Source organism: Xenopus laevis, chromosome 8S, assembly GCF_017654675.1.
Source record: "Xenopus laevis strain J_2021 chromosome 8S, Xenopus_laevis_v10.1, whole genome shotgun sequence".
In the NCBI taxonomy this organism is placed as follows: Eukaryota; Metazoa; Chordata; class Amphibia; order Anura; family Pipidae; genus Xenopus; species Xenopus laevis.
The window spans coordinates 5,474,120-5,490,000 of record NC_054386.1 but is presented as its reverse complement, the minus strand read 5'-3'; the positions used below and the strand labels follow the sequence as shown (position 1 = coordinate 5,490,000).

Sequence of the window (15,881 nt, the reverse complement as noted above, 5' to 3'; positions counted from 1 at the left end):
TCTAACCTGTGTGCAAGGTGGGTGAGAGACTGAGTGAGTGACCCCTGATAGCCACACCTAAAGTCAATTAATAGTCATTAAGGTGCGGTTGGAAGTACCGTGTTCGTGACAGATTGGTTGAGATCGTACTTTGAATGAAATTACACAGGCAAGGTACTGCTGTGTTTTCATGTGAAAATCACTTCATTTCAAGGATCAGATTTATTAAAGGTCGAATTGAAATTTCTAATTAGATTTTTCGTTTTTTTTTAATGGTCAAAACTGTCAAATTCGACTAGGGAATTATCCAAACTCAATTCAAGTTTTTAAAAAAAAATTCAAATTAGATTTTCAAGATTTATCATACTTTAAATTCAAATTCAACTATTTTCCACCTAAAACCTGCCGAATTCACGTATAAGTCAATGGGAGAGGTCAAGGGATCAATTTAGAGTTTTGGAGAATTCGAATCAAATTCAATTCCAGTTTTCGGATCGGTAAAATTCGTCCAAGTTTTAACATCTTTTCTTCTAGGAACTGGACTGTATAGAGGCCATTAAAAAATTAGATATCTATGTACATAAAGTAGATGTGATGGACTGTGTATCTTACATGATAATCAGGAGACTGAGTAGGTTATAAACTTCGCGCAAGGCAGATCGGTTCGCAAAGTGAATATATTTGCCCTGCGCATGGTTATATTTATAAAGCTGAATAAGTGTGGTGCAAACAGAATTGTGAATTTGATTTCACAATGCGATTGTCTTTAAGAGCTTTTTAAATATGTCAAAAATTGCAAATTTCGAATATTTATGTGCACACTCTGCGACTGAATTACGTCACAACTTTGGTGGCGGAGAAAATATTCACAAAACAGTTTTGCAAATTGCAAATTTAAGTTACTGTCAACGATATTTTCGCGCACAACAACCTCGCACAGTGGTGCACTCACGCAAACACCCGTCTCATTTGCGGAAATGTATTCTCAATGCAAATTCGCAAAAACCAGAAAGATGGGCACAGCAGTGCAATTTTTTAGCGTTCAGGAAAAAACACGGGCAATGCAACCATTTGCGAATAAATATGTGCTGCCCAAACGTTATAAATGACCCCCAGTGTGCGGTAAGCACTGACACCCTAGAAATAACGTTGCTAAAGTTAGGGCCACATAGCTGACTGCCTCAACCAACATGGCCCTACCTGATGCAATTGATAAGAGCTCATACTTGAGGCAGGCAGCAGAGCTGAGTCCCCACAACATCATTGGAGCACAAATTGGCTGCACCACCAAGTACCGCAGTACAATCATGTACTGAATAAAAATAAGATCATTGCTAAGGGACGATCAACCTTAGATTAGCTTTATTATGTTCTAGATCAGGGATCCCCAACCTTTTGAACCCATGAGCAACATTCAGAAGTAAAAGGAGTTGGGGAGCAACACTAGCATGAAAAATGTTTATTGGGTGCCAAATAAGGGCTGTGATTGGCCATTTAGTAGCCCCTATGTGGATTGTCAACCTACATTGAGACTCTGTTTGGCAGTGCACCTGGTTTTTATACAACCAAAACTTGCCTCCAAGCCTGGAATTCAAAAATAAGCTCCTGCTTTGAGGCCACTGGGAGCAACATCCAAGGGGTTGGAGAGCAACATGTTACTCACGAGCTACTGGTCGGGGATCACAGTTCGAGATGGAACTATAAATGTATTTATTTGTATCCAATGTTTTGTTTTTTAATAATTATTCGGTCATATAATAAAAGGCGTCTAGTCACCTATGGCTACCAATCAACAAGTACCATTTACTGGTCTCATTTTCATAAGCCAGCATCTTATTGTTTACTATGGCTTATTGCATCAGGGAATGTTTGGTGCCTTTCATTGCATATGTGGATTAGTATCTGTATCTGTTCCTCTTCTTTCCAGCCGGCATTGTTATCTGCTTGTACCGTGTAATGATCAGCTTTTGTTCATGATGGGCACTTCCTCCAGTAATATTGCAGCCTTTTAATTCCACCCACCCACGCATGCTTTCTTGTTTTCCTTTACATTTTCTTTCTTATTTCATTGTGCGTCATGTATTTCAGGGACTTTCCCTAATTCAATTTCCAGGAACTCCATCAAAATGTTTCTCTAATAGATCCATTAAGCTCACGCACTGAAGATAAAAAAGCTGTCAGATCCACCTCTTTGCAACTCTCCATGTTTTCCGTAGGCTCTTTATAAAAACCACAATGGAGGAAAGAATCAAAACTGTGCGTGGAACAGTTTTCTTTAACTGGTAAATCTTAGCGTGTTGCTTATGTACAATTCTGATACCAGTAATGGTTGTTGACTGCTGCATTTGGTAAACATAGGCTGGGAAGACTCTTGCCAAAGATTTGTGTTCTAGATGTAAGATATTAAAGGAATTCTGGACGGAACCAATTTGGAGGCTAGTTCCTGGGCGTTAAAGGAAAACTAAACTCCCCAATGGAAAAAGCTTCATCCCCCTCATAGTCTCCCCTCCCCGCATAGTGCATTAGTCCAAAAAGTGTCCCCAAATGTCAATCTCACCTCTTCATGCAGTTTAGCTCCAGGTTGACATCTTCTGCATCTTCAATCCTCTTCCTTCCCTTCTGAAATTTACGGCTTTCCATCGCATACCAGACTGAGCGCCAAATAGCTCAGTGTCGGTGGTCCCTTTTCTGAAAAAAACTAAAATGGCCTGAGGCCACCTACCTTTTCAAGTTTTAATTGATGCAAATGAAATCAGCACGGCTTGAGAAAATCTAAAATTCCATGTTTAATTACATAAACCTTCCCTTTCAGAGTGGAACTGAGCTGGACCTGTAACAACTTTAAAATAACACTTGTTTCCAGGAAAGGCAGACATTTTTAAATTATTTTTATATGGACAAAGGAGAGGGTTTTATTAAATTTCAACTGATAGGAAACAGCTTTGTCAGAATACTGGGAGTTCTTGTTTGGGGAAGCTGGATGCTTGTGACTTAACCTGCTCCTAAAAACCAGTAATTACAGCTTTCATTTGAAATTGTCTCCCCACTTTAAAGTGTTTTACTAAGGACAATGACACACAAGGAGGTTAGTCATCCCTGATAAATCTCCACTTATGCGGGTGACTAGTCTCCTCCAAATGCTTATCAAAAACAAAAAAACTTGAGAATGAGCTACTGTTTGGAGAAAAAGTAGCCCAAACTTTTTTTCAAAGTAAAATATCTTTATTAGGACATACATTAGCCTTACGCGTTTCGTACCGAGGTGCCATCTTGGCACGAAACGCGTTAGGCTAATGTATGTCCGATAAAGATTTTTTACTTTAAAAAAATATTTAGCCTTCTTTTTCACCAAGCCGTGGGTCATTCTCAATTTTTTTTGTTTTTCATTTGCTTTACAAATTATGTAAAACCATTGGTTTCTGGGACATGACCACTGTATATCATTCTGGACTTAACTGACTCATAGTTTTTTTTTTTACTTTAATTTGCATTTATGACCATTGCCTTAAAGGAAAACTAAAGCTTAGCTAAAGAAGTAGCTAGAAATGGTTTACATATTGTTTTGGACTTAAGGCAACCACAGCCCTTTAGCAGTAAAGATCTGTGTCTCCAAAGATGCCCCAGTAGCTCCCCATCTTCTTTTCTGCTGATTCACTGCACATGCTCTGTGCTGCTGTCACTTACTGAGCTTAGGGAGCCACTCACAATATACAGTACACATAGAATAGAAATGTCCCAATATAAGGCTGATTAGTAATTAATACACATAATTACTACATGGCAGCACAGAAACCAGTGCAATTAGCATCAGAATTGAATAATCAGCAAACCTGTAGCATCAGCTTATATTACAGCCAGGGAAGCTCATTTTCTGCTGGATAATTAGTGACGAGCCCTAAGCTTAGCTTCTCAACAGCCAATCAGAGCCCACTGAGCATGTGAGTGTCACAGACACTTTCCAAGATGGTGACCCCCTGTGACAAGTTTGAAGTCCTGGATCATTGCTGCTATTGACAAGCTCAAACTTTAGCCTCGTGCAATAAGTTCAGTATATAAAACATGACGTTTTTAACCATTTTCATTTTTAGTTCTCCTCTAAGGTAGAACTACACACCACGGTAATAATATATGTCCTTCACATGCTTCTCTGATCATGTAAATCGCCAGTGGTAAAACAAATGCGGCGCTTTGTTCTCACATAGTTGCCCAAAGTTGCCTTGCAAGGAAACTTTGAGTGACTTCGGAAATACAAATCGCTACATGTACAGTATTTTACCATTGGCAATTTACATTATCGTGGAAGCATTTGTAGGAGATTATATGCCCGTGGAAGAGGAGATTTATTTCAGGAAACGAGTCAAGTTATGAGTCATTCCTCTGAGGGGAATGAGAGCACTTCTGGCTGGTGTTTGGCTGCACTTTGCCCCTGTTTTTTGCACTTGCATGTAGGCTTGGGCGAATTTTGACCCATTTCGTTTCTCCAAAAATTGGCTGCCGGCGAAGGGTCGCCAACGGGCATTAAAGTCCATGGATGGCAAAAACATTTAGCCATGCAGCAAATTTTTTTGGTGTGCACCTTTTTTTGACGCACAACGCCATATAAGTCTATGGGGGCATCATTTCCGCGCTAAAGCAAGGTGGAAAAATTTGTCCATCCCTACTTGCATTTATTTTAATAAAGAAGACTGCATATCTCTAGATGTGAAACAAGCCCTGTAATATGCGAGCATTATCGTTGGCTTTGATTTCTGCAGTAAAGATGCTCTGTTAGATCTGCCATTCATAAAAAAAGAAGCATCTGGGGGAAGTAATAACAGAAAAGGCAAAAAAGGGTTGTGGGAGCACTCAAAGGCTAAGTTAAACCATATTTAAGTACAATGGAAGTGCTACTGATTTGGCTAATTAAACAATGCACTTCCCCTGGTCCCCTGTCTCATAAGTAATTCAGTATAAATGCAAGTGCACGTGTTTACAAAAACAGGGGTTTTTAGTTACAAAGTTATGATCATAAAGTTGATAAGCCACCATGCCATGTCAAGGTAAACCCCACACAGTGGTCCCTAACTTGTTTATCACGGTATAAAAAGGCTTGTACCCCTGTATAGTAGCGTTACAGTGTTTCCTGAACCTTGGTTTCAGTCTGAGGGCTGGATCCTCTCCCACCGTACAGGGGAAGTAATAACAGTAATAAAGGCTTCTGAAGCCATTTCTAGTAAATACGAGCAATAAAATGCAGTCCTTGAGAAACGTGTGTATGGCTCATATTAAGGAAAAATCGTGCTGGGGTATTTTTATATTATAACCTTCAAGACACATTATTGAAATGAATAAAAAGGAAGGAGTTGTAAATTCACTTGTTAGAAAGTGTTTAGGAAACGTCTTAGTTGTTAAATGAAAAGCTCAAGGCACTATAGTAATCTACTGGCACTTAGCCCGGCGAGATTGATGAAGGCTTGTTTATATGTTGGATTCCAAAATAGCACAGTATGTGAAGGCCGGAGACCTACCTTAATTAGGGGACAATCTGTACGGACTTTACACTGAACCTGAATGATGAAAAATATGTCCCTGCCCAGAAAAAAGAACAGCCCAAATGCTATGTTTTGTCATATTTCATATGCCCTGAAGTAGCAGCTTCCATTTTCATCTGTAGGAAGGAAGGTCTCACCAAATCTGAATGCAAAGCAAGAAAATAAACCCTGGCCTCCCCTGGGGCAAATAATAGTCCTATGATGGATGCCCTTTAAGTGAATCATGTTACACATCAAGCGTCATCATGTAATAAGTCACTGATTTTATTAAAAACAAGTCCTAGTAGGAGAGAGAAAATAGCAAATGCCAAAATCAACAGTGATACCAAGGAATGGATGTTTATGTTGTTTTATAACCTTCTGATACATAACCACAAATAACAAAATGGGAAATAATATTCACCTTATGTTTACTTTGTAATTAAAAAGGAGAAAATGATCTGGATGGCATGGGGGTACTCCTTTAAAAGAGGGAAGAAGAGTTATTTTTAAGTTCCATGGACTAGAATGGAATTTGGACAATTTAGTCCTATTATTTGTGATTTCTTGTTGTACCCTATTTTAGCCTCTGGTACAGTATGTAAATGGACATGGCTAGAGCCAGATTGTCCTCATAAAGTATTTTTTAGGGTCAACTTGTGTAGCCCAGATACATTCATGTGCTGTGGAGTTTGGGTAAATTAATTGGGTCTTATGTAAATTTGAGTAAAAGAATTGTAACCTCATCTAGGCTAGACTAGACCTTGTCCAGTTAGGAAACAGGCAGAGCATCAGTTACATTTGACCTTCTCTCCACAGGATAGGCTTTCACTATGTGGAAGGGTTGAAGGGAGAGTTGTGCAACTACACTTCACACCTCACGCCAGAATGCCCTTGAACAAAATGAATAGTAACAGGTTTTATTCTCTTAAAGCACCACAGGAATGTCATACTCACAAATGATTGAGGTAGTCATATACAGGTTGTGCACAAATATAGCAAATCAGAGACACACCATTTGTTGTCCATGCAGGGATACTGTAGCTCGGCATACTGCACCCTCAGGACCTCTATGTAGTGACCTAAATCCTTGCACATTGGATCTGGGAATATACATAATCTAATCTTAAACCTATAAGATTTGTGATCCCTAACCCCAGAGGCCAGTCTTGAGGGGAGAAATACTCCCTTGCTATCTCTACTAGTTGGAGCACACGCTGCTCTTGATGCCTTGTTTTATCTGCCTCACTTTCATAAAACGACCCTATCCTTACTACACCTCATTCATGTGGTCTTTATTCCCAGACTTCACCAAGGGCCTCACCATCCTTGGGGCTTCTCTCTTACTGGGGACTTATTCCCAGGCTCCCCAGCACCATCCACCTTGTTCCTCAGGTAGAGTCCAAAAGAGGAAGGACCAGGGGTAGGCAGAAGAGGCACGTGCCTAATGCACACTGATGGGGAGGGAAGAGCAGGGTAGATACCTCTACTGCCAACCCCTAGTCTGGGCTCTTTTGCCCCCTGCTATTCCTCCACCACATGCTCCCACACATGTTCACACATGCACATGTGGGGGGAGAGGTGGCCGGCCAGGTTGCCTAGGGCGCCTGTTTGGCTTGGCCCACCTCCGAAAAGGACCACCCCTTTCCAAACACTATATTAAAGTGTGGCAGCAAGTGGTCATTAAATTATAGACCAATAAAATACTCATGCCAAACCAGATACATGTGCTTTTGCCCGGCAACTAGGAGAACCAACCCTATAGCCCTTAACCCTATGGGTCCCTACGGAACCATAAATTGTCACAAGCTCACCTCTCTAAATTGACTTTGTAAATCAAATGTAGTGACATGAAGATAAAGTATTCCAAACAACAAAATACCACTCCAAAACTTATTTTTTGGAAATACTTGCCAGAAGTTCTCGGAGAAGTTTCCAAAGGGACAAAGAATGGAAGAGTGTAGGGTGCCATTGATTTGCTAGGTGCAAATTATTACAGACACCAGGAAGACTGTAAAACTATTTTAGTGTTCAATCTTAGGCAATCACCATCTGGACGTATGGATAATGCTCAAACTCAGAAGATTTCTTTGCAAGGTGCACCAAATGGCAGGTTAGCTATATAGAAATCAAACAGGTCCAGACAGAAAATTCTTCCCTTCACCTTTTGTTATACAATTTTATACCCAGATCAAAACATCATTACCATTTTAGATTTCATATTTTACTTTAATCGTTCTTATTGGTCATGCTAATTTAAATTTTCTGCCATTGGATTTTATTATTAAGCCCTATTTGTTACGAAGCAGATTTTTATGCATTGGCTTGTCTAGACATAACTTCTCCCTTCTCTTATATGATTTATTGACTAAATTCTGGGGGCTTTCCGTGTGCCAAGCAAAACAATTTCAGTTGCTATAAAACTTGTGCACTAGCAAGCAAGACCTGACTTTTGAGGCCCAGTTAGTATTTTTAATTTTAACACCATGCTCCCAATTTTTAAAGATTCATGCTGTATATTAAGGAACTCGTTTATCTGACTCTCATGTTGATTTGGCTTCTAAGTCAATGAGAGAATATATATACTAAATGTTTCACGACTCACCGTACTGACCTCTGGATCTTTGGTGCCATGCAACGGACTAATGATGCTCTGAAAACAACTGGCGCTCTAAGACCTCCAAATGCCAACTTAATTAGCTGAGATACTTCACATCTTTGGTTTAAGCCACTGGAAAAGGATCAATATTTTATTACAAATTAAAATCAAAGCTAAAAATAATATGCTTTCAAAACGATGTCAGTGAATTTTTGTAACAGCTCAGTAACAACAGTAATAAATATTAGGCTCCTTCTGTACTTTTGGTCAGCCCTGCAAGTCCCCAGTCACACAACTGTTCCTACCATTAACACTATAGCCACAAACACAGATAAAACCTTAATAAAGCACTTTTTTTAAAGAAATAATTTAAAATCTTATTCTATCATACTAGTTACATTATTATCAAAATACTAGTTATATTTTTCAAATCTTATTTCCTTTATCCTTTTGGAATCCAGAATAAGATCATATAGACAGGCTCAATTTTGTGAAATCTGTTATTAAGGCAAGCTTTGCATCATTCTAAAACCTATTGTATGCACCAGAAAGGAGGACCTGATTCCCATGCACAGACTGGGCAATTATAGACAGTGGAGAGGGAGGGGTTACGTGAGGAAGGAGATGACATCAAGGAAGTGTAGAATAGAAAGTGAAAGTGATTACTGTGTCTCAGGCATATAGGCAGGGAAGGCAATATTTGATTGACAGTTGAGATTTTTAAGTGAGGTTATAATAGGCATGGATGATTTTTTTTTTTTTTTAAATGGGTTTCATGTTTAATTTGAAATTAACTTTTATTATACATCTTTTTATGCCTGGATGACAGGTCCCCTTTAAGGAAAAAAGTTTGGCCATTAAAGCATTGGTAAGTGCTGTAACTAAAGCACTGGGTCAATACAGAGTTTAAAAACATGTTAGTTAGTATTGTCCACTTGTTAGTCACAAAACGTTGTTGTTATAAAATGTGGCTTATCATTTCCTTTGCAATTAATTTTATTGTTTTTTTATTGTGGGGTTGACTTTTTCAACCATACTTTAATATGTTTTACCCACTATTCTGTTTTTTTGGGGTGGGACAAGAGATCAGCAACAATTCTAGTTGTCTGACCTGTCTTTGTTTTGGGAGAAAACTAAAAATCTTTCTAATTTTGGCCTTTGAATTTTTAATCTGAAGAACCATTCTGCAAAAAATTAATTTGGTGTTCTGGTTTACACAATGGGCAAATAATTGTTTTCTGGCGTTTCTAGACCACAGAGTTATACAGGTAAAGATGGTTTGGATAAAAGTCTGGCTTTCAAAACCCTGCTAAATTTCAGCCCCACTGAAAAAGGTGATTTCAATTTGTTACTAAAGGACATTATGTAGGTTTCACCCGAGTCTTTCTTCTAAGAAAACATTAATATCAGTCTATTTACTTTGTAATAATATATTATTCAATGAAGCACTCTCCACAGATGCAATTTGCTAAATATGTATATTTATTACAAGAAAGCCCAGCTAGGATCTCCTCTAATAAATGACGCATCTTTAGAACATTGCAGTTGTGGAGAGTGTGTAACTGGAAAATATAAAGGCTCATTTACAAGCCCAAGTGCCATTAAGGCCACAAATTGCCATGTTCTTTAACCATAATTCTGGGTTTTCTCCATAATTTTCAGTGCAATTGTGTTGATTTTTGGCTTGTGCAATTGCACCAAAAGTTTTGTAATTAGGATGTCATACTTTCTGGCACTTAACATTAAAAAGACATCTGCATTTGATTCATTATGCTCTGTGCACTGTATTGGTTGACACAGGCTGTGGTGGGAACCCTGGACCTACCACTACCTTCAAGGTGGCTCTAGATCTAGGGTTCCCTTACTTCAATAAACACACTTGTGCCCAATGTGAAGGCAGCATCAAGCTCAATTTGCAAAAGTTGAAGGAGCAACTTTGGACACCTGTACCATAATGGAATGGTGTCAATTCATGCAATGACTTTCTCTTTATTCTCCATGTCTGTAATTGGGATTGCAGTTGCAAATCAACCCTATATTGTTGCATTTGTGAACACAGCAGCAAGATTTTTTATTGAAACACTTCTGCAAATTGTACTACATTTAAATAAAGGAATTTTGTGACTTTAGTTGAATTATATAGTACAACTAATGTATGCACACATGGGGTTATAATAACTAGTAATAACTGTGTAAATAAGTAAATCTATGCTAATATGCTTCAATACACAGCACATTCAATATGCAGTCTAAATAATGTCCCTGCCCCGAAAAGCTAACATAAAGAGACAGACAAAAACAAAAAGGGGTGGGGAACAAGTGCATAGGTCAAGGGAGTGTTGCTACTGAAGAAGTGCTCTAGAAAGTGAATTTTAAAGGAGATTTAAGAATAGTGTTAGTGCAGGGGCATTCCTGATGCAAGGTGGTATAGCATTTCAAAGGTGGGGTTTTATGCTTGACATATCTGTTGTGGTGAACTGTTCGGTCAAGAAAGTGGCCTGAGCTGAGCACAGGGCTCTGGAAGGAGAGTATGGGAAGTTGAGAGAAGATACATAGAGGAGCAGAATAATGCGCGGCTCTGAAGGTTAGAATAAAAATGTTATATTGCGGCACTTCACTGGGAGCCAGGAGAAAAACTTTATCAATGAGATGGTCATGATACTGTAGATTTAGATGCAGGTAAGATGATGCAGGCAGCAGCAGTGAGGAATGCAGCAGGAGAAGTTGAAACTATGGGAGACCAGCTAGTAATATGGTGCAGTAGTAGTAGGGGCCTGGACCAGTGTTTAAGTAGTAGAGGGACAGAGAAAGGGGCTTTTTTTCTGCTTATAGAGGGTTAAGTTGACATCCGTGATAAAGCAGAAACAACAATACCAAGAATTTGGAGGTATTTTAAAAGGAGACAATGGTCAACTATAATTGTAAGAGATCGAGGGTGGATATCATTGACAACCTTAGTTAGAGCCATTTCAGTAGAGCGACCTGTGCAGAAACCTGACTGAAAGGGGACAAGCAGATGGTTGATATGTTGGAAGTTTAGCAAACAGTTTGAAACAATCTGTTCTAGGATTCAAGGATCTGGGAGTGAGATTGGCCTGTAGTTGGATCAGAGAAATGCTTTTTAAGTACTCTATGGAGACTCTCATTCATGCATCTACTTGATGTTTTTTAAGTATTGGTTTGACGAGGCTTGAGTGCTTGAAGGTGGATGGAAATATAACAGTTTAGAGGAAAGAGTTCAATTTGTGTTAGGGTAAGAATAGCAGTTTGACAGATCTTATAGAATGTGTGATGGATTGGCATCAAGAGAACAAGTGGTGGCTGGGGTAGAGGAGAGCAGCTTTGACACATGAACTAGAGTCCTGCGGGTTACCCGCAAAAGAAGTGGGTACCCTGCGGGATCAGGGTAGGATTTTCAGCAAAAGGTATAGATGCGGGTCTGCGGGTCGGGTTTCGGGTCTCATCTAAATTTCTTATCTTATGTTATATTATTCTGGGGGATATTTTACTCTGTCCCGCCCACTTTTGATGATGTCACTTCCGGATTACAGAAACATCATTTCCTGTTTGATGGTGATCAGAGGGTTGGGTTGCAGATAAGGAAGTTGCGGGTCTGGGTCGGGTAGCAGATCAAATTGGGTAAATATGCGGGTTGCGATTCGGGTCGCGGGCTGCAGTTTCAGGTCTTAGAAATTGGTTCCACGCAGGACTCTAACTTGAACATTGAATTGAACATGGAAAAGGTGCTGTGGGTTAGATTTTTGCATGTGAATGACGAGATAAGGATTGTTTAGCCTGAAAGTGAGCAGTGTTAAAGCAAGATAAGAGACGCTTGTAGTGGGTTAGTTGATCATCATGGATTTGGAAGATGCAATGTATCTACAGTGAAATCCTGTATGATCAGTCTACCCCAGTGAGCTGTGTATCTCCCAACAATCAGTTATAATCCTCATGGTATTTATTTTATTTGTAATTGTTAGTTAAGAGAAGAGGGCTTTATGAACAATTAGCAGCACAACCTGCAGCACACTGCTTCCAGTATTTACTATGATATCTATGTAAGAGTATTCTGTTTAGAAATTCTACTTTATTGACATATGATTTCATGTGCCCCCCCTCATTTTTCTATTTACCACAGTTGATTTGTGCGGGGGGCTTCATGCAGAATCCATAATGTCACTGAACCTGCCCATTACTAGTGAGTCTGTCAGTGATGATGAGAAAGCTGAACAACTAGGTAAGTGCTTGGGGCACATAATTGTTTGTTGCTGTTGTTTCTTTATGGATGGGATTTACCCCTTTATATTAAAAGAGTAGTAAACCTTAAAATGTGTTTTTTACAGCACTGGTAAAACTGGTAAACATACGCAAAAAAAGAAATATGGCTCATCACAGACTTTAAAATGTTTTTTTTTCAACTTCTGAAGCAATCATTTAATTATTGTCTTTTTTCAAGAAGTTTTCTTGGTGCCAGTAGCAGCAGTCAAGTAGGATTACTGTAGGATAATGGGCATAGGGGGTTGATATCCTGGGAGTGCAGGACAATTCTTTTACCAGAAGCTTTCTTACATAAAATGCCCACTACCCAACCCATCTGACCCTGGTATTCTGTCTTGGTTTGGGAATTTGGAGGGATGGTGTCAAGTCAGATGCCCAACATGGACATGATATTGGTGAGGCATATTCCTTTTTGTCAAAATGCTGCTATTGTTGGGGCTACGCCTGACACAAAAACAAGCCTGACTGTCGAAGTAGATCTTTACGCAGGTTGGTTACTGTGTTTTCTAATAGTGTAGAACAAGGGTCCCCAACCTTTTTCACCCATGAGCAACATTCAAATGTAAAATGAGTTGGGGAGCAACACAAGCATGAAAAATGTTCCTGGGTGGTTCCAAATAAGAGCTGTGATTGGCTATTGTTAGCCCTTATGTGGACTGGTAGCCTTCGGGAGGTTCTGTTTGGCAGTATACTTCGTTTTTATACAACCAAAACTTGCCTCTGGAATTGAAAAATAAGCACCTGCTTTGAGGCCACTGAGAGCAACATCCAAGGGGTTGGGGAGCAACATGGTGCTCACGAGCTACTGGTTGGGGATCACTGTGTAGAACCATCATCAAGCTAACTTCTATAGGTATTTAGGCAGTTTACATTTTTGGTAAGGGTGTTTAAAACAGTGTAGCATGGAAAATGTAAAGTTTGCTGACAGCTATGCCCAAAACAGGATGAAATATACAATGTACATATTATTTCTCCTTTAAGTAATGGAATATAAAATTATTACATAATCAGACCTGGGATGGGACCAATAACTAACATGTTCCTTTTCTGTCTCACTGTGACCTGGGAAAATTTGATCTCTCGTTAAAGGACAGTCTTGTGATTTCAAAATCCATTGCCCCTGGGTGTCATCAAAAAAAAGAGATGGGACGCCACACTGGGTGCAGAGTATCATTGGAGAACTTGAGCCTGAGAAACAGAGGGAACTTTTGGAAAGCCAGTCTTCATCAAGAAACAAACAAGGTAAACAAGTGGGGAGGGGGGGTTACAAATCTTTTCAAAGAATTAACAATATGGTTTGATGCTCCTTTCAATGTCATAAGAGCCTTGAGTGTTCCACTGGAAACAGTGTTGGACTGTCAGTTAAGTAGGAAGATGTGGAGGAGGCTCAGGAAGGGAGACCTCTTGGGATAGCAAACCCTGATCATTTCAGAGAGTGTGATCATATAGATCGAAAATGGATAACAGGGTTTACAATTAAAACTTGTCTGAATTTTTATAGTAAAGCCATGGTAGGCATAACACACCACAATGTTTCATTTTAGCTGGGGTTTGAGCAGGGAATTCTTTAAATCCATCAACCTTGCATTTTAGGAGCCATGGTTTAGGGCATGGACACACATATGCTAAGCAGTTACTGCCGCGTAAATATGCTAAGCAGTTACAAGCTTAGGCAAAGGCAAACTAGGCTAGCATATTTACGTGCCAGACGTTTTTTTAAAAACCGCGCCGTTACCGCAATGTAAAATCGCATGTGTGTCCATGCCCGTAATGGTGGGGTAGCTACAGATTTCCTGGTATAATAAATTGAAATGCCATATGCTTTGTCTGTATCTGAGCTGAATTTGTGTTAATAAACTGATTTAAAAGAGACATCATTCTCACTGAATTTAATCTGACCACATGTGCCAGAAGGATACTTCCACTACTTATGGAGAAGAGGTCCTTTATTTGCTAGATATCTCCAACAATATGTATAGTTGGGAGCAGTTTTGGATCCTGTCAGGTGCATTACACAATCAAGTCATGTATATCCCACTCTTTGCAATATATAACATCTTGTCTCTTTAAAGGTCCAGAGGACAATTGATTTGGCTAGTTTCTCTTGATTTAGTTCTAGGCTCTGCATTTTAATGTAACTTCAGACAGTGGCAATGGAAGCTTGTTGCAGTGCTGAACTGAGTTCAACAGTGGTTCGATTATGTTCCAGTTTTACTATCTAATATTTGTAGACCCTTGAGCAAGAGTCCACAGAACCTTTTTGCCTAGCACTCGGATATGTCATCTAGGCTTTAAAGGGCACCAATCATAACTAAAATCATTCCCTAAGTAAATACACTATGTGAAAGTTCAAGAAATCCGATTTTTAAAACAGTTAGAATTGTTTGTATAATGTAAATGATCACTATTCCTTCTGCAAGATCTCCCCTATCGCCACTGCAGCTCTAGCTGAGGCAGCCATCTTGGATTTCACTGGCTCCTCCTACCTATATCTTCCCAGCCAACTGCAGCTCTGAAATCTTGCACATGCTCAGTTGAAATTCCTTGTTTCTTATCAACCCTTCTAAGCTATTTTCAAATCAGCCAAACCTGTGTGTTAGCTGCTGTTCAGTAGTGCTGCCCCCTGCTGGAAGTTAGTGTGTGCCCTTCATTTGCATAATAACATCACCAGCAGGGGACAAGATAGGGAAAACTCCTGATACTTCTAGTGGAGGAGTTTACTAAAGCTAGGCATTCTGGGTAGAATACTCAAAGCAGTGTTACAATCTGAGCATGCTCCTGAAATTTGCATATTATAGTCTCTGTTATAGTCTCAATATGGCCTCCCTCAGTGAAAGAACCCATTTGATAAAGTAAGGGATTTTTTAAAACGTGCAGTTTTTTTCAAAAAACTATAAATGTAGTTTGATTAAACGTGTTTAGCTTGTACTGGTCAGATTGTTAATATGTGTTTGATTTCGGCTGTGATAGGTGCCCTTTAAGCAATCCCCTGGTTTTCAATTTTAGCTCATTTATGAATCTGCTCTCTTTTAACTTTGTAGATGAAATACTGTTCCTGAACACAAGTCGGTCCCTGGAGACCTGCGAGGTGACATGGCTGCTCAGTCCTGTTCTGACGGGAAGTTCTGAGATGTGTCAACTTGAACTAATTCTTTACTCACAGGAAGATGCTCAGATAACGGCAATGGTGCATAATATCAAAGCAAACCTCAGCTTGCCACTCTCACTCAAGGAAATGACAGTCAACAAAAGGTGAAGCTAAACTCTTTTATATCATTGTTTTGGATTTGGCATCCGACTCTGGCCAAATACTTCTGATGCATAGTGGTAGTTAACCAAAAACAAATTTATAGTTTTGGTGCATCCATAGAAAACTTGCTTGAATGATGGTAAGTGGCATTACAGTATTAATTCCATTTGTTGTCAGAAGTGGGCATTTTTAAAAGAAAGTTTCCAAAAACAATATGTCTTCGTACCAGTTTGAAACGTTTTTTTTATTTTTTGGTTTCCAAAAG

At 39.3% G+C, this 15,881-nt stretch overlaps 1 protein-coding gene across 1 annotated transcript in view; it reads left to right on the top strand.

Annotated features, from left to right (window-relative positions):
• The window catches only part of LOC108699739 (leukocyte tyrosine kinase receptor), a 103,787-nt gene that overhangs the window by 36,362 nt on the left and 51,544 nt on the right, over window positions 1-15,881 (top strand). Inside the window, exons 3-5 of the mRNA XM_018232257.2 lie at window positions 12,227-12,325; window positions 13,456-13,608; window positions 15,408-15,618. Of these exons, the coding sequence (XP_018087746.1) occupies window positions 12,227-12,325; window positions 13,456-13,608; window positions 15,408-15,618 (463 nt within the window). The remainder of the gene's footprint in view (window positions 1-12,226; window positions 12,326-13,455; window positions 13,609-15,407; window positions 15,619-15,881) is intronic.